The sequence below is a fragment of the Protopterus annectens genome, chromosome 6.part0, assembly GCF_019279795.1.
Source record: "Protopterus annectens isolate FY-2018-M chromosome 6.part0, PAN1.0, whole genome shotgun sequence".
Lineage (NCBI taxonomy): Eukaryota > Metazoa > Chordata > Ceratodontiformes > Protopteridae > Protopterus > Protopterus annectens.
In genome coordinates this window covers 1,062,053,045-1,062,076,402 of record NC_056737.1, presented here as the reverse complement: position 1 = coordinate 1,062,076,402, position 23,358 = coordinate 1,062,053,045, and the positions used below count along the sequence as shown (strand labels likewise).

General features: G+C 38.7%; 1 protein-coding gene across 3 annotated transcripts in view; it reads right to left on the bottom strand.

Annotated features, from left to right (window-relative positions):
• LOC122804679 (exportin-1-like) overlaps positions 1–23,358 on the bottom strand; it is an 873,344-nt gene that overhangs the window by 569,784 nt on the left and 280,202 nt on the right. For all 3 annotated transcript variants that reach the window (XM_044074681.1, XM_044074683.1, XM_044074682.1), the window contains exon 9: positions 10,095–10,214. In XM_044074681.1, coding sequence (XP_043930616.1) covers positions 10,095–10,214 — 120 coding nt within the window. The remainder of the gene's footprint in view (positions 1–10,094; positions 10,215–23,358) is intronic.

The window sequence follows — 23,358 nt, the reverse complement described above, 5'->3', positions numbered from 1 at the left end:
CGGAGCCTTTTCTTAGAATCAGAGTAGCCTTGGCCTTCCCAGTGGAAATGTTCCCTCATGGAATGTAAAGTTTTCCCAAAGGAGTAGTCTTCAGGAGGAGATGCTGAGAGAATAGAGTCTTCAGCATCAGAGTCTTCATAAGGTAGAAAAGTGTAATCCTGTTCCTCAGAAGAATCTGAGGAAATTGAAACCTGGTCAGAGGAAGCATAATCCTCCTCTTGTCTTGGTCTTTTATCAGGAGGGGGATGGGAACCCCTGATTAGGGTAATCAAATCTACAGCTATCTTAAGCATCTGTTTCTTAGGCATGGGGCCTTGAACTGTAGACTGATGTACAGTCTTCTTTGGTTTTAAAGGAGTTTTAAGATTAGCATAAGATTTAATGGTGAGTGTAGTCGGTCTGAAAACACCTTCTGCAACCGAAGGTGTTTCCGCTGCACCGGGGTCTACTTCTGCTCAGGTGTCGGAAGGGCCTAATGAAGATGGCTGCGTCGGCCTAGTAGACTCCGCTTGAGAATCTGCAGCTGTCCGGGATTCCAGTTCTGCGGTCATCAGGGGCTGCGTAGGCGCCTCACTGAAAAACAGAGAACCGGCGACAGGCCCAGAAGAGGCCTCGGAGTCTGGCTTGTTCCTAGGCTGCCTGTCCTTATCCTTGCGTTTTTTATGCATGCCAGTCGTCGGCTGCTCCGACGGCATGATATAATTAAATTTCCTACCAAGGTAATGTCGTGCGAAGTCAAAACGTCGTTTGATAGTTCATTTATTAAACCTAGCACAAAACCGACAACCGGTGACGTCGTGGTCTGGGCCTAGGCAAGGAATACAATAGGAATGGAAGTCTTTATGAGGTATTTGCTTCCCACAAGAAATGCAATTGTTAACTTTTTCTGACATCGGACTGAGGCAAGAAAAGGTTCCCCAATGGGGTACTTAGCTTTATTGAAGACTTCGGACTGAAATTCAAATCGAAAATCTCAGGTGTCGGCCGATCGGCACTTGCAAACTGCTTCTGCTTTGGGCACCGCGCGGCAAGAAAGACTGAAGAAAATGGCATTGGATGCCTCTTATATACCCCTGGTGCACTGACGTCAGGGAAGAAGTGACAGCAACCGACGCCGGACCAAGACTTTGGAACTCGGGCGGACTGTGGGACCGCCTGATGGCAGGATAACCCAAGTGTGATGACTGCAGCAGGGTAATACGATGAACATCTCCTGTTGCAGGCAGGGAATGAGGGTAATTATTGTTTCCAGGTTGTGGCAATGTTGAGTCCAAACACTTTTTAGATACCACTGTAGTTTCCACATATGCAGTCTTGCATATGGAATTAGCAGAATGCAGGATGCCACGAAGCCCAAAGCCTGCAGAATTTTTCTTGCATATAACTGGGTCTTTTTTGCCAACATTTTGAAATGAGAAGTCAGTTGCCTTTGTTTGTCTGGCGTGAGATAAGCCATCTGGGCAGTTGTATTTAAGCTTGCACCCAGGAATATTATCTCTTGTGAGGGTACTAGTTTTGATTTATTTTCATTTACTGTGTACCCTAGGCATGTTAGTAATCTTTTTACAAACGCCAGATGCTGTAGTAGAATGTCCTTGTTCTCTGCTTGAATGAGGCAGTCGTCCAAGTAAGGATATATTTGTATTCCTCTTTGTCTGCAAAATGCAATTACTGGAGCCAGGCATTTTGTAAAGACCCTGGGCACAGTAGATAAGCCAAAGGGAGGTGCAGAGAATTGGTAGGGCATTGAGCCAGCTATGAATCTGAGGTATCTTCTGCATGACTGTCTGATTGGGACATGCAGGTATGCCTCTTTTAGGTCTAAAGTCACAAGCCAAGCCTTCTTGCCCAGCATGGGCAGAAGCTGCTGCAGAGTCAATATTTTGAATTTTGGAATATCCAGATATGTGGTTAGAATAGATAGGTCCAGAAATGGTCTCCAGGCTTTGTCCTTTCTGGGCACCAAGAAAAGTCTTGAGTAAAATCCTTGTCCCTGCTCTTGCTGTGGTACTTGCTGAATGGCCCTCATGTCCATGAGGGATGAAACTTGTTTTTGTGCCTCTGCCCATTGATTTTTTGGTAGGTCTGGCATACCGTTTCCCCTTGGCAGGGTGTGAAAGTGGAACCTGTAGCCTTGTGACACTATATCCAAGACCCATTTGTCCTGGGTGATCATGTGCCAATTTTGTGAAAAAAAGTGCTAGTTTTCCCCCTAAAGGAGCTGCCAGAAGATAAGTGCTTGGTGCTGGCAGGGGAAGTCATTGGGACTGCTTTCTGTATGGCTGTGATTTGTCTTCTCCACTTTTGGAGGTTGAAGCACCCCATTGTTTAGACCTGTATGAACCTTGGGGCTGGGATCTGCCTCTTGGGCGTCTGTATCTGCCCCTTTGTGGTCTGTCTGACACTGGAAAAGACCAATTCTTTGCAGGCCAGTGCGTGCTAAATCTGGGAGGCTGTACCTGTAAGAAATCCTTGACTGTTTGCATAGATTTAGCTTTGTCCTCCATTTTCTTCAACACTTCCTCCACTTTAACACCAAACAAGGTATCATGCTGTAATGGAGCATCTAATAATTTTGCTTTAACATGATCAGGCAGATTCTGTTCCTTTAACCAAGCATGTCTCCTAATGACAGAACCCGTAACAGCGGCCCTGCAGGAGGCCTCCAGAGAATCAAAACCACATTGCAAAGTATGCTTTCCCACTTGTTCAGCTGCATGCAATAAATCCTGCATTTCTTTTTCTTCACATTCAGAATTTGTCAACATTTTCTGTTTAAGCAGTGACATAATATATTGCTGATATTTAAGCATATAAAACTGACAATTTAAAGCTCTTATAGCCAAGGTAGCAGAAGTGTAAATCTGTTTCCCCCATCTGTCCAGTGCCCTACAATCCCTGTCAGAGGGGGTAGGGTTTTTTTGCAGTGGAAGCCTTGACCCCTTTGGGACCCTGAGAGATAGTTTCTGGGTCAGCAGCAGGGTTTTTAAAAAGAAATGTATGTGAATCAGGAACCCTGTAGTATCTGTCTGGCTTAACAGGAACTGGAGGTAAAGAGTCAGGAGTCAGACTGGACTCTGAAAATACATAATCTACAATGTCTAACACAGGTGGAATAGCAAGGGCCCTGTGCTGAGGTAGTAAAAGGAAGTCTCTGAGCCTTTTCTTAGATTCTGAATAATCTTGGCTCTCCCAGTGGAAGTGCTCCCTCCTGTGGTATGCAGGGTTTCCCCAAAAGAATAATCCTCAGAAGGAGAGGCTGAAGGGATAGATTCTTCAGCATCAGAATCCTCATAGGGAGGAAGAGAGTATTCCTGTTCAGAAGATGAATCAGAAGAAATGGAAACCTGATCTGAAGATTCATATTCTGTCTCTTGCCTAGGCCTCTTATCAGGAGGGGGATGGGAACCCCTGATCAAAGTAATTAGGTCTTCAGCCATTCTGAGCATCTGTTTTTTAGGCATGGAGGCCTGTCCATGGGCCTGCTGTACTTGTTTCTTTGTCTTTAGAGATGCTTTAGTCTTTGTCTTTGAAGCTGAAGTCGTTTTAACATATAACTGTGTAGGCCTGAAAACACCCTCAGAAGCCGATGCCTGCTCAGCGGCTCTGGACCCATCTGAGGGAATAGTTTCCGAGGTTCCAATACCTTGAGTTTCTTGCGGCCTAGTCGGCTCCACGTGGGAGTCGGTAATGGCCTACGGCTCTGAAGTAGTGGGCGTCGCGAAAGTGCCTCACTGAGAACCGGCGACTGGCTTAGAAGAAGCCTCGTCGTCAGTTTTGGAACTCAGATGCCTGTCCTTTTCTTTTTCTTTGCGTTTCTTGTGAATTGCGATAGTCGGTAGTATGATATTCAAGACTGACTTCTTGCTCAACAGATGGATTTCTTAGCTTCCCCCTCCCCTCCTCCTGCTGTCAAATTTATCCAATAACTAGTACTGAAAAGAAATTTCAAGAATGAATCCAATGGTCATCTGTAGACTGTGTGGAGATGTGAAAGCACTTTTTCACAGCTATGGCTATAGATCCGCAGAACGGGCAAACAGAATGGGTTACAGATAGGGAATCTATGGAGGAACTGAAATGAGCATGGGGCACGTGCAGAAAATGTAACAGAAAAGGAGGGATGGAGAGGAGGTGGAACATTATATGCATTTAAAGGACAGACTGCATAAGACCATTGTGTACTTCTGGCTTGAAGCAAATACAAAGTAACAATATACAACTTGATTGCAATTAACTACCTTAACTCTACTCGCACATTAGAATACCAAATTACCATGCTTATGAATTACCTGGTAGGCAAATAACTGGTGGAGCAGTCGTGCTATGTTACAATAATGCAGAGGATTAAGGCCTTCAGCTGTTAATTAGCTGCTTCTTGTAACCATGGTACAGGGTTTGAGCCTTTTCAACTCCATTTGCTTACTGTGAGACTCTCAGCAAGTTACTTTGCCAGATAGTGTTTCTGGGTCACCCAATAAGAGACACATATCCAGTGGGATTACCTAGTTAACAGACGTCTAAAAATAACAAAAGGTGTGTGTGTGTGTGTGTGTGTGTGTGTGTGTGTGTGTGTGTGTGTGTGTGTGTGTGTGTGTGTGTGTGTGTGTGTGTGTGTGTGTGTGTGTGTGTGTGTGTGTGTGTGTGTGTGTGTGTGTGTGCTTGTGCTACATTGACAGATTACACCAACTTAAAAACTAAAAAGGGAGGAGGAAATAAACTAAAAATCCAGGAGCCCCTGCAGAATGATCCTAGTTAAGCCTGTTCTGGACCTGGAAAAAGAATCTAGTTTGTAGTGCTTTATAAAAGTATGGCCAGAGGACCACATTAATGCCACTACAACAATTTTAGATTCCACTGCTTTCCAGACAGCCACTGAGGAAGCCAAAGGCCTGGTAGAATGGGCCTAACCCTGTCTGGAAGTCGCTTATTATGGTGAAAATAACCAAAAGAAGTAACACAAGACAGCAATCTGGAAATAAGAGACAAACAGCTTATCAGCTTTCCTGAAAGACTTGGTTTTGTCTAGGTATTATCAGAGTTGCCTGAGAGTACAAAAATGTATTTCCTTGTTCTTGGGATCAGGAAAAAATGGGGGAGACTAAGAGATTGGCTCATGGTAAACTCTGAGAGTACTTCAAACATGAAAGAGGGATTAGATTTCAAAGAAACTCTGTCCTTGTAGAAAAAGAGGTAGAGCTGGCTCACCACAAGTACTTTTAACTCAGTCTCCTAGCTGAAGTCAGAGCAATCAGTAAAACAGTTTCCCATGTTAAGAACCTCAATTCAGCCTTATGAGCTGGTTCATATAAAAAAAGGGAAAGCTTTTCAAGCACAAAAGTTAAGATCCCGAAGAGGAGCCACCTGTTTCCTAGGTGGACACAGATGTAAGGGGCTATATTAGAGCGTTGACAGGGCAGAACAGCGAACACCCTTAAGTCGACACAGCTTAACCAAAACCACAAAATCTCGAATGGCCAGAACAGCAATTTTTTTCCCACGGAAAAAACAAATTGCTGGCCCAAAAAACAAAACAAAAAACAAACAAACCGACAGACAAAATAAAGTGGGGGGCTTCACCCACCAAACCCCCCTACTTAAATATACCAACTCTGAGATTGCACTACAATGGAGGGAATGATAAATTCCCGACAACTGCCAAGCGATTTTTTTCCCTGGGAACAAAAATCGGTGTTTTGTCCATTCGAGATTTAGTTGTTTTGGTTAAGCTGTGTCAATGTAAGGGCGTTCACTCTTCTGCCCTGTCGAAATTCTAATACAGACCCAGATGTAAACCCCCTTTCAAAAACTGCTTTACTTGATGATTTTTAGCAAAGGGGGAGATCCAAGGGGAGACAAGCAGAAATGTCAAAAAAGGAACCTGGGTAGAGGTGAACGAAAGGCCAAAGGACAGTAATTCACACAAATAATCAAGAACCAGAAGCAACAGAGTCTCAAGAAAGGCTCCAAGTAGAATTTTTTTTCACTTACACATATATGATTTCTTAGAATAGTTTGTAGTCTCCTTCAGTACTTACAGCACATCCTCAAGAAAAAATGGCACTAAAAGGTATCACAATTCTATCATCCAGGGAATCAGTTGAAGAGTTTTCAGGTTGGGGTGTATCAGACAACTCCTACCATGTGTGAGTAATGCTAGTATGTGGGGGAAGTCTGTGGTAATTGCCCTTAGCCAGTTTCAAACAAAAGAAGAACCATTGTCACCTGTGCCCAAAGTGGGTCACCATCACAATCTTTGGATAGCCCTTTTGGATCTTAAGAAGAATCCTAGATATTAGTGGAAAGGGTGAAAAGGCCTACAGGAGCATTTCTATCCATAGGAATAGGAATGCATCTGTCTTGCAGGCCTGTTTGTAAGGAGTCCTCAAACAGCATTTCTTTAGCTGACTATTCCGAAAGGAGGCAAACTGATGTCCTTGAGGTGTGCCCCACATATCTGTCAACTCTTAGAAGGCCCCAGGGTGATCTTCCATCTAGGAGGGTCTGTCCTGGTCCTGTTTAGGTTGCCTGCTACAATGTTTTGCTCTGATGAACTGTAGACTTGAAGGGTCAAACTGAGCTGAGATGCTACCTCTCAGTCTATCACAGCAAGTCTAAAATGGGGTAAAGTTCTGTCAAAAACTTTCCCATCCTTATCCGAATGAATGGGATTAGGATTAACAATTTGTCTATCAAAAGCAGTTCTGGATAAGGAACTAAGTGCAGAGTCTGCATTAGGATTAGAAAACAAGTATTTGTGAGCTTCAGGTACGTTATGTAACCTACAAGACTTTCTAGGGGCAGGAGCCTATCAGGTAAACTGCAAACTGTGAGAAAAACTTTCTCTAAAACATTTAAAACTGGAGGAACAGTTATACAGTGAGGAGTAGCCAAGTGTAACACATAATATATTTGCAACATCGATTTCATTTTGATCCCACTGACAAAACTTTAATTTTAGCTAAAGTTAAAGGAAAAGTCCTCCAGAGGAAATGCTGAAGCATAACTTTCATTAGAATTAGAATCTTCCAGCTGAGTGGAAAATCCTGAAGCGCAACATTTACAATCCATCTCCAGCGCTTCTGACTAAATTTCAGAGGCAGAAAGCGAGGAAACCCTTTTTCTTTTCTTTTCTGAAGAGGAAAGTGGAACAGCAAGAACAGAAATCAACTACCTAGCAAAACTTAATAAGCACACACTCTCAGGTCTCTGGCTCCCATTCCTGGCTATATGGTATTTTACTAGCGCCCTCTACCAGGCCGACAACAGGAGCTCTCCCTTGCCCACAGATGGCATCCCTACAGTCACATAGGCTGTGTCTATCCACAGTCCTTAGTGGTTCTAGGTGCTACACCCGAGGGATCAGGGAAAAAAATGAGCAGTCTGAGGACCAAAGACCTGCCACAGCAGAGCCGTCCATCTGCAGCTGAAGCATAACTGGAGCCAGGCTGACACCTAAATACTCCCTGATGCCAGCCTGACACCCAAATACTCCCTGATACCAGTCTGACACCCAAATACTCCTTGATGCCAGCCTGACACCCAAATACTCCTTGATGCCAGCCTAACACCCAAATACTCCTTGATGCCAGTCTGATACCCAAATACTCCTTGATGCCAGCCTAACACCCAAATACTCCCTGATGCCAGCCTGACACCCAAATACTCCTTGATGCCAGTCTGACACCCAAATACTCCTTGATGCCAGCCTAACACCCAAATACTCCCTGCTGCCAGTCTGACACTCAAATACTCCTTGATGCCAGCCTTCACCCAAATACTCCCTGATGCCAGTCTGACACCCAAATACTCCTTGATGCCAGCCTGACACCCAAATACTCCCCGATGCCAGTCTGACACCCAAATACTCCCTGATGTCAGTCTGACACTGAAATACACCCTGATGTCAGTCTGACACCCAAATACTGGATGATGCCAGTCTGACACCCAAATACTGCCTGTCAGTCTGACACCCAAATACTGGATGATGCCAGTCTGACACCCAAATACTGCCTGATGCCAGCCTGACACCCAAATACTCCCTGATGTCAGTCTGACACCCAAATACTCCTTGATGCCAGCCTGACACCCAAATACTGCCTAATGCCAGCCTGACACCCAAATACTGCCTAATGCCAGCCTGACACCCAAATACTCCCTGATGCCAGCCTGACACCCAAATACTGCCTAATGCCAGCCTGACACCCAAATACTGCCTAATGCCAGCCTGACACCCAAATACTGCCTAATGCTAGCCTCACACCCAAACACTCCCTGACTCCCGTCTGACATCCAAATACTCCCCGACTACTTTTTTCTTCTTTTGGTCAGACGAAGGAAGGAAAGAAGAAACATAAAAACAGAAGTTCAGCTGAGACTGAAGCAAAGAAGATGGGCAGTGAAGATGGAAAGGATGGTAAACTTTTAAACAGTCAAAAGGTGGTTCTGAGCTAAGAAAACCACTAACAATCGCCCAAGCACGACATCCTGTCACTAACACACAAAAATGTACTAAAACCTGTACAAAGAAAAGTCACAAATATATATTTTATACATTTATTTCATAGAAGCATTCACACTGACTGAAAAAAAAAGTTTTCTTCAGAAAATTAAATTTGTGGAAGTCTTTCCCATCAGGGGACCTATCTGCCCAACCTTAATGTAGTGCTATCTGACCGACGGTTTCATGAAAACCACTGAAGGAATGTATTTTGGCAACAAGAAAGCTGTAAGGTTTTTGGTGCTTTGTCTTTTTATACCCACTCCTCTCAAGCTCCTGACAGTTATTGTGTGTATTATGCCCCATAAGCTTTGAAAAGCTGGTGGGGGCAAGCGGCAGGACCCCATATAGCTTTGACTACTGCAACAGCGATCTAATGTTGAACATCAAGCATGATGTCCATAACATTAGGATGACTACAAAACATCCACTTATGCTGTACTGAGGAGCTCAGAAAAAGGATGAAACATGACAGGAGTATGATGAGTGAGTTTGGCTTTATTGGCCTGAATGCATCAGTAAAAACTTAAAAAGGTAAAAGTAAAACTTTACGGGCATTCAGAAGCCATGGTATGCCATAAGGTCTGCATAGCTCTCAACTTCTTAGCACATGAAATCTGAACAAAGCCTAAAATAATGTAGGGACAAATTTTAAATATTGCTCTTATAAACTTAGAACATTGTTAGAATAATAGGATTTGTGTTAGCATGCATTTTCTGAAGGATATTAAGCCTGAAACTCGTATATCATTATTTAGTAATTTCAATCCTCAGTAATTTACCAGAAAACCACAAATTGTATAAGGAACAAACTAAAAATATGAGGCAAAAATCTGGACAATCTGCAAAATTCTGGACAGCTGAGAGGTATGAAAGGAGTCAGTTGCACATATCCTATGGGCCTCCACTGCAGGACGTTTTAAATATTACACAGTTAAGACAGCAGCTGTTTTGTGTAGTGTGTGTGTGTGTGTGTTTATACACACACACACACATATATATATATATATATATATACGTATATATATATATATATATATATATATATATATATATATATATATATATATATATATATATATATATATATATATATATATATATATATATATATATATATATATATATATATATATATATATATATATATATATATATATATATATATATATATATATATATATATATATATATATATATATATATATATGTATGTATGTATATATATATATATATATATATATATATATATATATATATATATATATATATATACATATACATACATATATATATATATACATATATATATATATATATATATATATATATATATATATATATATATATATATATATATATATATATATATATATACACATACATATATATATATATATACACACACACACACACACACACACACACACACACACAGCCACACACACACACAGCCACAACTATAAATGTACATATAGATAAAGATTTTTCCAAGTTACTGAACAGAAAAACTCAGAAAAACAGAAAAGCAAGTTTCTAAATTGTACCATATTACCAAAACCCAAAACTGATAACACTAATACTTAGTACATACCTTGTAAACTAAGATATTAATAAGGTCCTTTTCAAACATATATTTTTGAGGAATCCAGTTCAAAAACCTCAGTAAGGCCTCAAGAGTTTCATGTACCAAAGATGCATTACCTGAGTTTTCCTGGAAAAAAAAATATAACAATAAAATGTTATAAATTATATGCATCGAACCAATACATTAACAGAGCATTACTCCTTTTTAGTTCCACGGCATCAAGAGTTCTGTGATGTATCTTTTACAAAGAGTTCTGTGATATCAGTGTAAATGTTCAAAATTTTCTTGAATTTGAAAAATTAATTTAAAGTAGAATTCAAACCCTGGTTTTAAGTGAGGACAAACCTTTTCCACATTCCTATGCAGAAAGACATGCTTCTGCAGTCATACTTAATATAATCAGTTTCAAGATCAAAGCCCAGTGGCATCAGAGTCTTGAAAGTGGCAAGTTTGAATAAATCTAGGTGTCTGCCGAGTGGATCATTTGTGCATTTGTAACTGCAGTTTACCACTACTAAAAATATTCTGTGCAGCCGCTAAAAAGCCCTCGTTAAATTCTGTTTTTACAGATGTACATAAAAGAACAAGCCTGAAAGAAACAATAACCATATGCAAAATGTAACAGGAGGTAAAACATTAACTCTATCTCTGGTCATCTCGTAGTGCATAAAAGACTACAGCGTCAGTACTGCTGTGTAATCTCTGGTCATCTTACAGTCATCTTATGGTGGAGTTCTTCATAAAAAAGATTACAGCATCAGAACTGCTGATTAACAGCTAACAGACAGGAAAACACATACTTTGCAATATAGTATAATAAGAAATGTGCACATTCTAAAACAGACAGTTTTAACTGGTGTTTTACAGTTTGTTGGGGACCAGCTGTGCAATAACTACCTTGTTGCTAAACAGCTAAAAGGACAGCTAGATGGTCATAGCATCCTTTACCTGAAATACAGTAACTTCAGCTGATTTTAATTAAGGTGCGTAGCGGGTCTCCTCTTGCACTATAAAGTGTAAGGAAACATGTTCCACAGGAAAAAAAAGTTTGATTCCTTCACAGGTACAAGGAAATGCCTTTTCTGATGCTCTTTTCTTACAAAAACAGTCCTTTCAGTGCTGGACTATGATAGACCAAAGTATATTCCTTTTACCATCCACCTAATGGGTATTTTATGCTTGATTAGAGTACCACTTGGAAATAAATGGTGGTAACACCAGTAACAGGCTGTAAGTACCACTGGGAAAGACAATGGTGGTAACATCAGTAGCAGGCTGTAAGTACCACTGGGATAGACAATGGTGATAAGACCAGTAACAGGCTGTAAGTAGCTTTATTATAGGCTATGACAATCATTACATCCCACTTCTATATGTAAGCATTAAACAAACAAATAATAAGAGGAAGATGTCTTTCAAAAATTGACCTCAAAACATGAAGAAAGTGGTGGATCTAGGGGCAGGCATGCAGAAGTGACTGATAAACATGCTTTGATTGAAGGGTATGTCAGCTCAGCATTGAGCAACTCACACAAGTAAACAAGACTATTAGGAATATCACAGTTGATAAGGGTCTGGATTCCTTTATGGCATCATAAATTAAATCTTTCCCATTTAGAAGCATACAATTTCCCTGTAGTTGGTTTTCTAGCCTTCTGAAATAGTATCACAAAAATTATACATGAGGGTAAAAGTAACAGAGTAGTTTTGGATATCAGTGATATTCTTGATGCTTTTAAGCATCATTATGCTGATCTTCAAACTGATATTTCTCTTAACTCAAATTCTTTATATATAGATATAAACTTATCTAATATAAATAAATTACCAGAGAAAATAAAATTAGACTTACAGCAACAAATTTCACTAAAAGAGACAGTTGATAAAATTAAGCAAAGCAAAAATAATAAAGCTCCTGGAATAGATGGAATCATAAATGAAATATATAAATTATTACCAACTCCTGCCCTAACTTTATTTCACGATGCTCTAAATGTAATACATGCTCAACATTTAGTTCCTCTCTCTTGGAGATATTCTCTAATTACCCCCATTCTAAAAGAAAATAAAAATTCAACTTTGTGCAGTTCACGTAGACCCATCTCACTTCTTAACAATGATTATAGAATTTTTACAGTCATTTTAGTAAATAGGATCAAGAAATCCTTAATAAACATTATACATGAAGATCAAACAGGCTTCATTTACAGCAGACAAACACATGACAACATTCAAAGGATTATCACTCTTATTGATGTTATTAATAGAGATAATCTAGAGGCTATTTGAATTGCCCTTGACATAGAAAAAGGTTTTGACACTCTACTGTGGAACTTTCTTTTTAAATCACTAGAAATGTTTGATTTTCCCTCCCAGTTTATACATTTAATAAAAAGTTTATATAGTAACAAACTTGCTTATGTAAAACTTGGTCCATTCACTTCGGAAGCAATAAAAATTACCAAAGGAACTAAACAAGGCTGTCCCCTGTCTCCTATTCTATTTGCCTTAGCCATTGAATTATTTGCAATCACCATTCGTCAATCACCAAAAATAACTGGTATTAAAATTCATGGTCAATTCAACTCTAAAATCATGCTCTTTGCAGACGACAGTCTTCTAACTTTGGGAGTTTCAGAAGAATCTCTCAAAGAATTAGATTTACTAACTGCTAAATGTTATCTTAACTCAGGTTTAAGAATAAGCAACAAAAAATCCAGATATATGATATTAAATAGAAAACGTAACACAAAATTTAACCCAAATCACATAATTGGCACATTAGTATCTTCCATAAATTACTTAGGAATAACCTTATGTGACAATATAAATGCAACAGTAACTACAAATTATTCAAACACTCTATTATAAAATCACTAACAGAAAAATGGAACAAATTATTTTTTAAATTTTGAAGACAGACTACAATTAATAAAGATGTCCATACTCCCAAAAATAAATTACATTATCCAAGCCATTCCTATATCTCCAAATAAAATGGTATTAAATGACTTTAACAAAATTTTACTAACATTTTTATGGTTTCCAAAAAGAAATAGAATTGCACTTTATCATCACATTAGACCATGGGAACAGGGGGAGAATAAACTTTCCAGATCTCGATTCCTATATTAAAGCTTCTATTCCTAAATTAGCCATTACTTGGCTGGATCTGAATTTCTCATTTGCATGGAAATCCTTTCATACAATTATTTTCTTAAACGAAAACAAATTAGCTGTCAGTCTTTTAATAGATAATCAAAATGTCAATCTCTGGTACATACTTGGCATTAATTTACAATATAATATTGCAAAACCTACCAAAGTAAATATAATAAACTATATTTATAGTAATATTAGAACATTTATAAACTCAGATTTAGATGTAAAACTCTGGTGGGATCTATTAATCCCCTTCAGGATTACTAGAAATTATACTAACAGAATTCATAATAATGTCTTCAAAGACTGGGATTCTAAACAATTCATTTGTTGGCAGCACAGCACAAAGATTTAACCGTATTACAGACTCATGAAATAAAAAATATTTATAATATATCAGACTCTGATTGGATTAGCTTAAATACTATTTTTCTCATGCTCAAGACCTTTGGATAATAAATAACTATTCCTTCAAAACTAAACCTAACATGACATTTCATATCCAAAATCTGATATACAACAATCTGAATTGGCCTAATTTAATCTCTAATCTTTACAAAATCCTAATAAACTATAAAACTATACCCACACAAATATTTGGGAAATTTATTGATAAAGGTCAAATTTTAAATTTATATACTGCGGTGGTGGTGCTGCGGTAGCGTTGTCGCCTCATAGCAAGACGTTGTCCCGTTCGATTCTCAGCTAGAGTGCCTTCTGTGTGGAGGCATACGTGAATGGCGTGTGCCTTCGTTGAAGGTTGTGCATCAGGGCTGGTAACCCGGTATGTAAAATCCACTACCAATCATTAGCGGACCAGAGCTCTGCTGTGGCGACCCCTAACCGGGAAAAGCCGAAAGATACAAACAAACGTACAAACATCTCCAGAAGTCAAATCCAACCTACTATATTCTGTGAAACTAATTTCCAATCAACAAAGGTGGAAAATTTTTATGTGGAAATTCTTACACAGTGCTTTCTACACTCCCAACAAAGTAGCTAAAATACAATCATCTGTTACTGTTGTTTGTTGGAGATGTTCTATGGTATGCTTAGCTGACTGGGAACACATTATTTATGGTTCCAATAAAATTAATAAGTATTAGATTGACATTGGTAAATTCTGTCAAGCTTTATTTTCAGATACATTTACTTTATCCAAACCCCTAATTCTATTGAATATAAATGTTATGAATACTATGGCGAGAAACAATTTTTATCACTTATTGACCATTTGACCATTTTAGCAGTGGCAAGAAAATGTTTAACCAGAAAATGGAAATCATCTGCACCACCCACTTTCAAAGAGTTCTTATTATTATTGGAAGAAACTGCTCTCACAGAAATAAATGTAAAGGAAACAAGAATTCATCCCAGGAAATGGACTGATAATCCTTGGATCACAGTTCTTGGTTTAATAGAAACCCTTAAAACAACTTAATCTTTATAAATTTGACTGAATGTTTTTTAAATATTCTGGAATGCATGTTGGTGAATAATTAGTTCTATTATTTCTTTTTGTAAACATTTCTCATACTAGGCCAAATGTAGATATTGTATATAGTTATCTATTTTAAACTTACACTAGAATGTTTGTAATATTTTCATGTATTTAAATTTAATAAAAATATTTGGAAATTGAAAACCGTAAGTGCACCCTCAGGAAAGTGGTATATAAAAGGGATTCAAATTTTATTACTCAAAGAGTCAAATTCAAGGTCTGTAGGTTGGGGTACATTAGAAAGCCTTTGTTCTGTGCAAGCAAGTCCATCCTGTTGAGGTAACTTGTGATGACTAGCCCTGGCAAGTGGAAGGGAAGGGGGAACCAATGCTGTCTAGGCCAAATCACCAACAAGATTTTTGTCTTGTCTTTCTTGATTTTGAGAAGGACTTTGGGGATCAGAAGAAGTGAAAGATAAGTAGAGCAGAACCTCCCCTTCCAAGAGATGTTGCATCTATTTTATAAGCCCGTGAGCATGGCACTCTTAAACAAAACAGTCTGAGCTCTCTGTTGTGTATGGAGGGAAAAAGATATATCTTGGGAGTACCCTACTGCTTGGGAATAACCTACTGATAGACAATGTCCAGAAAGACCTCTTGGTTTAACATCATGATTGTTTGCCCTGGATCTGCACAAACAGTCTGCTACAGTGTTCTTTTCTGATGGAATGTAAATAGCTTGAAGAAAGAGTTTGTGCTGAATCACTGTGTTCCAAGCAAACAGAGTTAATTTGCAGACCTGATAAGACTTGGTGCCTCCCTGTTTATATACCAAATGACTACGGTGTTGTCTGTGTAAATCCAAAGACAATCTGAAGTCCAGAGATAATGTAGACATTAAAGGGCTAAAATATGGATTTGTATTTCCTTTATGTTTATGTGGTCCTGCTTTTGTTTTGGAGACCAAACTTCCTGGATTCTGATGTTGTTGGAACAAACTAGCCAGATCAGATCTGAAGTATATTTGAACGGCTCTTGTCAAGGGGAAGAGGACAGAAAGGGCTTAAGTTTAATCTGGTTAATCCACTATAGAAATTCTTTCTTGACGAAGGGCAACATAAAATTAAGAAGGTTAATGGGTGGCAATGCTGAGTCCAAATGGACTTGAGATACCAATGAAACTTCTTCACATGGAGCCTGGCATAAGGTATCACAGGAATAATTGATGCAATGTATCCTGGGGATCTCAAAATCTCTCTTGCTAAGGTCACACTCAAGGGAAGAAGGTTTTGAAAATAATCTCACAGAAAGAGAACCTTGTCTGCAGGAAGAAAGGCTATCATTAGCAGGTTATTGAGTCTGCATCCTATGAGGATATGATCTTAGGAAGGAGTTAAGCAAGACTTCTTTAGGGTAGAGTGAACCCCAGATTGCCTAGAAAACTCATAACAAAATATAAATGTGTTGGCAGAATCTCTTGGAAAGCAGCATGAAAAGGAAAACATTTTTATTCCTTGATGTCTGCAGAAGGCAAGGGCAGGAGTTAGGCACTTTGTGAACAGCCTTGGGGGTTGAAAAACGAAAGGCTAAAGCAGGAAAACAGAAAGTTATGCGAAGATACACAAAACCTTAAGAATTTCCTGCATGTTGGACAAAGAGAGATATGAAGATTAATGTTCTTTAAATCCAATGTCACCAAAAAGGCTTGAGGATGTTATAACTGGAAGCAAGGATTGAGGGTCAACATCTTGAAACTTGGACTTTTGATAAAGGTATTGAAAATGTAAAGCTCCAAAATAGTCTCCAACTGCCCTCTGGGAAACAGAAGCGTTCTTGAGTAAAAAAAACTCTTTTTTTCTACATGAAGAAGAACAAATTCTGCTGTGAAGAGGTCTTGATGAAGAGGGTGAATAAAATGAATCTGGACTGGATGATGCTAAGGAAAGCCTGAGAGGAAAGAAGGAGCAATGCAAGACATTTTGACGATGAAGTGAACCCATTTATATTACGTTATGGCTTGCCAGGTTCTGAGAGATAGTGATAACTTTTGAGACATAGGAACCTGGGAATGGCTGAGGTGGGGTGGTGAAGGCTGACAGTCACAAAGAGGCTTGCTTGTCAGGAAAGGAGGGTTATAAACCATTGGAATCTGACTGAGCCTTTCCTTGATTATTTTATTGGAATCTTTACCCTTTTGAGACAGTTTATGTTCCTTATAAGCAAAGGGACCAGTCTTGGAAGTGTAGTATTTCTGACACCTAGGGACAGGAGAAAGAAAGATTTTCTTAAGATCTTGCATGGCCTTACCATCCTCCTGCAAGGTCCTGAAAAGTTTAACAGTCACAAAAATAAAAAGATATCACTTATCCAGAGGGGAGTCCAGAAGCTTTCCCTTGTCATACTTAGGTAGAGGATGAAGTCTAAGCCATGGAATTCTGCAAAGAACAGACTCGATAGCAGCTGCTCTAGAAGAGGCATCAGCAGCATCGTAGCTGCATTTAGTAGAATGTCTGTCAACCTGAGAAGCAGAGTTAAGAACAGGTAATGCAAAGGATTAGCATCCAAGTACGCACATTCTAAAAGGACATTACCTAAGTTACCCAGAATAGACAGACGGTATCTGATCATATGGGTTTGGCAGTTATTAGTCCTAAAAGCAATGGTGGTAGAGGTATATATCTCTGACCAGGAATCAATCAATAGCCATGCTCTCTTTATCAGTGGGCAAACATTAGAGGATGGATGGAGTTCAGTTGGCTTTACAATGGAAATGGTAATAACAGGTGGGTCTGAAGCGGGATTCTTATACAAGAACTTTTCCAAGACTGGCATCTTGTAGAACCTACTTGGCTTCTTAGGGGCCAATGGTTGAGGCTTCAGATTGAGAGAAGCCATGACAAAAGTATTTAGTAAAGCTTCTAAAGTAAGAGGGATGGGAGAAAGTTTAGGCACCCCCTCTCAAAAAAGTAAAGCATATTTTCTAGATGTTAGATAATTTAGAATCCTCCTACTGAAAAAGCTGCATAAGTTTAACAATAGTGTCTCCAAGAGAGAGTTCCTCAAAAAAGGAATCAGAAGATAATGTGTCTTCATCATCAAATGCATAGGTGACTGGTCAATGAATCTGGGAAGAATTGGCCAAAGAATTATCTCCATCAGATTCAGAATACTATTCCTCTTCAAATTCCTCTCTTTGCCTTTTCAGAGGAGAAGAAGAAAAGAGAGCAGCAGCAGAAGAGAATGAGGGAGGCTTTAAGGACATGAACGCTTCGATTAGTTCCTGAGTGAAATTCTACCATTCTTTCTAAGGATCCTTAGAATTCCGAGGGGAAACGGTATGCTTTGTCTTCTGCTTCTTCTTAACAGTTATGTATGTAGAAAACAATATCGCTACAAGCCCTGTCAAGGTCCTTCCAAAATAACAAGCCAAGGTTCCTCCTTCTCACCAGAACTGGATAACTGGTTGGATGAGACAGATGTGCAAGATGGTTGTGTCATATTGGCCTCTGACATGGTTGCAGTAGAAAGCTCAGCTGCAAAAAAATTAATTATTCAAGGTCTTCTCAAGCTACGTAACAGGGATGTCTGGTCCGACTGAACAGCAGAAATATTGATTTTTAACTTTTTCACAGGTTCAGAGTTCATAGTTGAATATTAGGCTAATTGCACTGAAGGGCCATTTTAAGCCTAAACTAAACCACATAACTTGTATCTATGACGTAAAGACCTTAGCCACTAAGCCAAACCCACCCTTTTTTAGACTTTTTCTTTGGCATCAGAGGGACATCAGCAGAACAAGGACTGAGATGCCATCTTACCTTTGGCAAGTTCCTTAACCTTTTCATTCTCAAGGTAAACTTTTAATGAAGACAGATGGTTACATAAAGTCTTGGGTAAAATGGCTAGCAAATGGAGGAGTCCTTATAGTCATATTTAGCACCTAAATAAAAAAAAAAACTACGAATGATGATCTCTCAGGAATCTGCCTGCTACAATCAAAATTTCCTCTCTTTGACGACATGTAAAAAACTTTTAAGAACAGAAAGTACAGAACAGCAGGATCTCCAAAGGGGATACTTATCTGCCCAATGGCTGAGGAAGAGCAAAAGTCATACAGATGATAGAAGTTGAAGAGACAGTTCAGTACTCCAGCTGGTGGTAAGAAAGTTCTGAGGTATTTCATGCCCATATAGCCCTTATGTACCTTTGCCTCCTTTGGGATGAGGTCATACATTGGACATATGATGAGAGACAAGGGATCCTAGTCTTTGTAACCTTGCCAGATGTACAGCTATACTTAACAGGATATCCCTTCAGGTAGTAAAACTGCAACAGTGATCCAAGGAAGGACATCAAGAGATTACTGACTTATATGTTGTAATGTTTTACCATCATCAGCTTAGTAACTAGTGTAACTAAAAACTAATGTCTTTTGGCTTTCCCTGATTAGGGGTCGCCACAGCGGAACTCCGGTCAGCTAATGATTGGCAGTGGAGTTTTTATGGTGCCGAGTTGCCAACCCGATGCCCCACCTTCAAAGAAGGCACACCCATTCACGCACGCACCTACCTGCATGTCTTTAAAAGTCACTTGATCGTGGGGAGGACATGCAGACTCCACACAGAAGGTGCTCCAGCTGAGAATCGAATGGGAGAACCTCTTGCTGTGAGGAGACAATGCTAACCGCTGCACCACCGCGGCTTAGTAACTTGTGTAACTGACATGCTACATTATTAACTTAAATAATAACTGTCAGTTCTGAATATGCAAACTGTAAATAAAACAGATTACAGAGCAGCGCCTGCTTTATTCTATGTTTGTCATGCAGTAACTAAAGCAAGTTGTCATACAATGTGTGTAGCACATTGCTGTTGTTCTGTCAATACAAAGCACACACTAATGTAAACTGTTATATAGCATACAGCATATACACTTTGTGTTCATGCCAGTTTGCTCTATAGCTGATCAATATCTATAACCTCATAACTGGAAATAGCTCAGAGTGGATTAGTTCACTAACTTAGTTAACAAACAAACAATAAAAAAATATACTGCACAGCAAAAAGACCAATACTCCAACCATAGGCAAATAAGTCCCAGTCCATCCAATTTGAAGTAAAATCAGCTTTAATCTTCCATAGAACTCAGATAAAACAAGGTTAGCGCTTTCATGGTTGTATCACACCACTTCATCAGACCATAAAACTATATAGCTGTGGTACCATATAAATATGTTTAATAATTAACTACAATCAATCACTAAATAAGCAATTATTCAATCAAGAGCTAAAATCAGCATATGCCCTTATTATACAAACTTCTATGTGCATCCATTGAACTTCATAGTTAAAAACTTAACATAATAAATAAAAATAATAAAAAAATAGGTATAAACACCTCATTTAATAAACCTCATATAAAATAAAATGTATATCCAAGCACATATATCTGAAATATTTCATTTTCATTTAAATAAGGCCCTATTCTTCAGAATGGGCTTCATAGGTATCCTTTCATTGAGACCTTTCCCTCTATCAGCCCTCAGCCTAATTATCCATCTGGTTTCAGAGGTTTCTGTATTATTTATCAAGTCACCACCTCTTTCACTAGGTGAAACCTGTTCCATTACTTGGAACTTAAACAAATGTGACTGTCCATTCTGAGCTACATGCTTCGCTAAAGCATTTGTCAGTGTACACTTTTTAATGTGTAAAAGGTGTTCACGTATACGTAACCTAAGTTCCCTATTCGTCTTACCCACATAAAATGAAAGACATACCTGACAGACTGCTAAATATATAACATTTGTACTATTACAATTAACCTCTACTTTAAATACATATGTATAATGTGTATCAGGATGAATAAAGTTGCTACTCTGTTCAATAAATTGACATCGATTGCACTTACTGCATGGTAGCGTACCTATCAGAAGTTCCTGATTTTCCATTAATCCTTGCGGGAAGCACAGCATTCTTTTCAATGACTTCTTATTTTTAAACATAAATTTTGGTGTCTCACCTATCAATGTTCTAATCTCTGAGTCTTGGGTAAATATCGGCCAATACTTCCTCACTGTGTCCGTGACTAAGTTACTATTATAAGTATAGTGTGCTGGCATCCTTATTACTTGATTATTTACTTTATCATTCCTATCTGAATTATTAGACCTAGATGAAAAGTAGGGTTTCCCAGTGCCACTTCTATGTGTAATACTTTCTGTAATAATACTATCCAATTTACTATCTCCATAGCCTCTGTCACTTAACGTCTTCTTTAAATTTCTTATTTCCACTTCAAAACTTCTCTCCTCATCTACCCAACCTCGAGGTTCTAAGGGCTTGTCCCTTCACTATGTTGTCAAAAATGTACCCCGGGTGCATACTAGTTCTATGGAGAAGTGTGTTACTGTGACAATCCTTACGGTAAATATTCATGGTAAACTCTCCTTTTACATTTTTCATTATATTAACATCTAAAAAATGAATCCGCTGTTTTGAGTACTGTATTTCAAATTTTAAGAAATGTGTGCTATTATTTAGCTCTAAATGGCATAACCTCAATTGTTCATAATCCCCCCTCCATAAAAAGAGGAGATCATCCACAAATCGTCTATACAAGACAATTTGACTCCACTTTCCTAAATAATATGCTCTTTCTCCCAAGTGGCCATCACCAAATTTGCATAACTATTTGTGCTCGGGGTACCCATCGCCACCCTCTTCTTTTGTAAATACAATCTATGATCAAACAACGTGGCATTATGTTTCAAAATTAAAGCCATTAACATACAAATAAGATCGATATTTGAATGACCACATGTGCAATCAGTTAACAAATAATCTCTTAACATATGAACTCCAATACTATTTGGTATTGATGTGAATAAAGAGCACACATCCATTGTTACTAATATCAAGTTAGTACTATCCTCTTCTGTACTTTCCATGAATTCATGCAAATCTTGAAGAAACTGCTTAGTGTCTTTCAGAACATAGGGGTTCTTATCCACTATAGGTCTCAAATTATTTTCTATGTAAATGGATAAAGGTTCCATTACCCAGTTTCTTCCTGATACTATGGGTCTTAATGGGGGCCTGCATGAGTGCTTATGAATTTTGGGTATTCCATTTATAACAGGTGTCAATGGTTTGGCCACTGAGAGGTACTCATACAAATTTTTATCTATCATTCCTTCTAATAGACTATCATATAGAGTTTTCTCCACATCTTTAATAATATTATCTTGTGTGCTTGGAATAAAAAAAATATAACCTGCCAAAGTTGTATACAGTTATTTCAACAAAGTTTGCATAAAGTTTAACTTTACTAACATAGATAAATAAGTATGCGTTTAAAAATCAATAGCCCAGAACTAAGTTTTAAGAATATTTTAGTTATACCAATACCCAAAATCTCACAGCCACCTACTGCTTCAGACTAATGATCTAATGCAGACCTCTGTCCCCCTGGTAAAAAACATGGAAAACATTATCTACAACCAAATAATAGATTATAGAGCCTAGTACAATATACTTACAGATAGCTTGCTTTAAACAAAAAATATAGCACATTGACTTCCATCTATGTACTCACAAACCAAATGTATGAAAATATAGATAAGAGCCTTTTAACTGCGCCTGAATTTCTTGATATGAAGCAAGTCTTTGAGACAGTGGACCATAACAAGCTACTCAATAAATTATCTGCTGTAGGTTTTTATAATGAGGTAACATTATGGTTTAAAAAAATATGTCACTGTCCAAAGCTTCATTACAAAAGGTAAGAGTTAGACAGTTCAGGGGATCAAGCACATCTATGGGTATCCCTCAAGATTATGTGTTGGAGCCTCTGCTGCTCGCAATACTGCTCCATGACATCCCCTGGGACTTGCCACAAATCTGTTGAATTATGCACACACAGGATGATATCATTACAAAGTCTGACAAAACAATTACCTCAATTACTAAAGAACTGCAAATACAGATCTTTATACTTTTTGGCACACCTCAATGAGTATAAAATGCCAAAGATATTACAATTACAGATGACTATGGTAAACCCCTGCCTAGCACTTCTCCGAAGTTCCTAGGTCTACTACGTAAAGAAAATCTTAGGTTTCATACATGTACAGAATTAATGGTAAATAAGGTATTATCCCAGCTTACATTGGCCTACAGAATATTTAATCTTCCTACCATGGATGGCATTCCCTCCACTCCCACTGGGAAATCAAATCAATGAGCTCATCGGCAGGTGGAGTCACCCAAGAAGTAGATGACCTAGTACCAAATGCCTCCACGAATACCGATTCCTCTTGAGAAGGGTTATCAGTAGACCAACCACCCCTTTGTTTAATGACCTCTAAAATATCTCCAAATGAGATGTCATCAGGTGGTGATCTTGGGGACCTTCCCCTTCATCAAAATCTTTATCTTTTGTGACTGACTCCTGAGGGGAGTCCAAGTGCCACCTCTTGCTCTTCCTCTTCCTAGGGACTTCTTCAGTGGAATGTTCTGGAGAAGTATCTGAAGAAATAATTATACCTTGCTGGGTATCCTGGAGACTTTCGCATGGCTGTCCCTGTAGAGTAGAATGTTGAGGCTCAAGACACAAAGCCATCTGGGATCCAGACAGAAGACCCACGGGGGATAAGCCATCTGTCCTC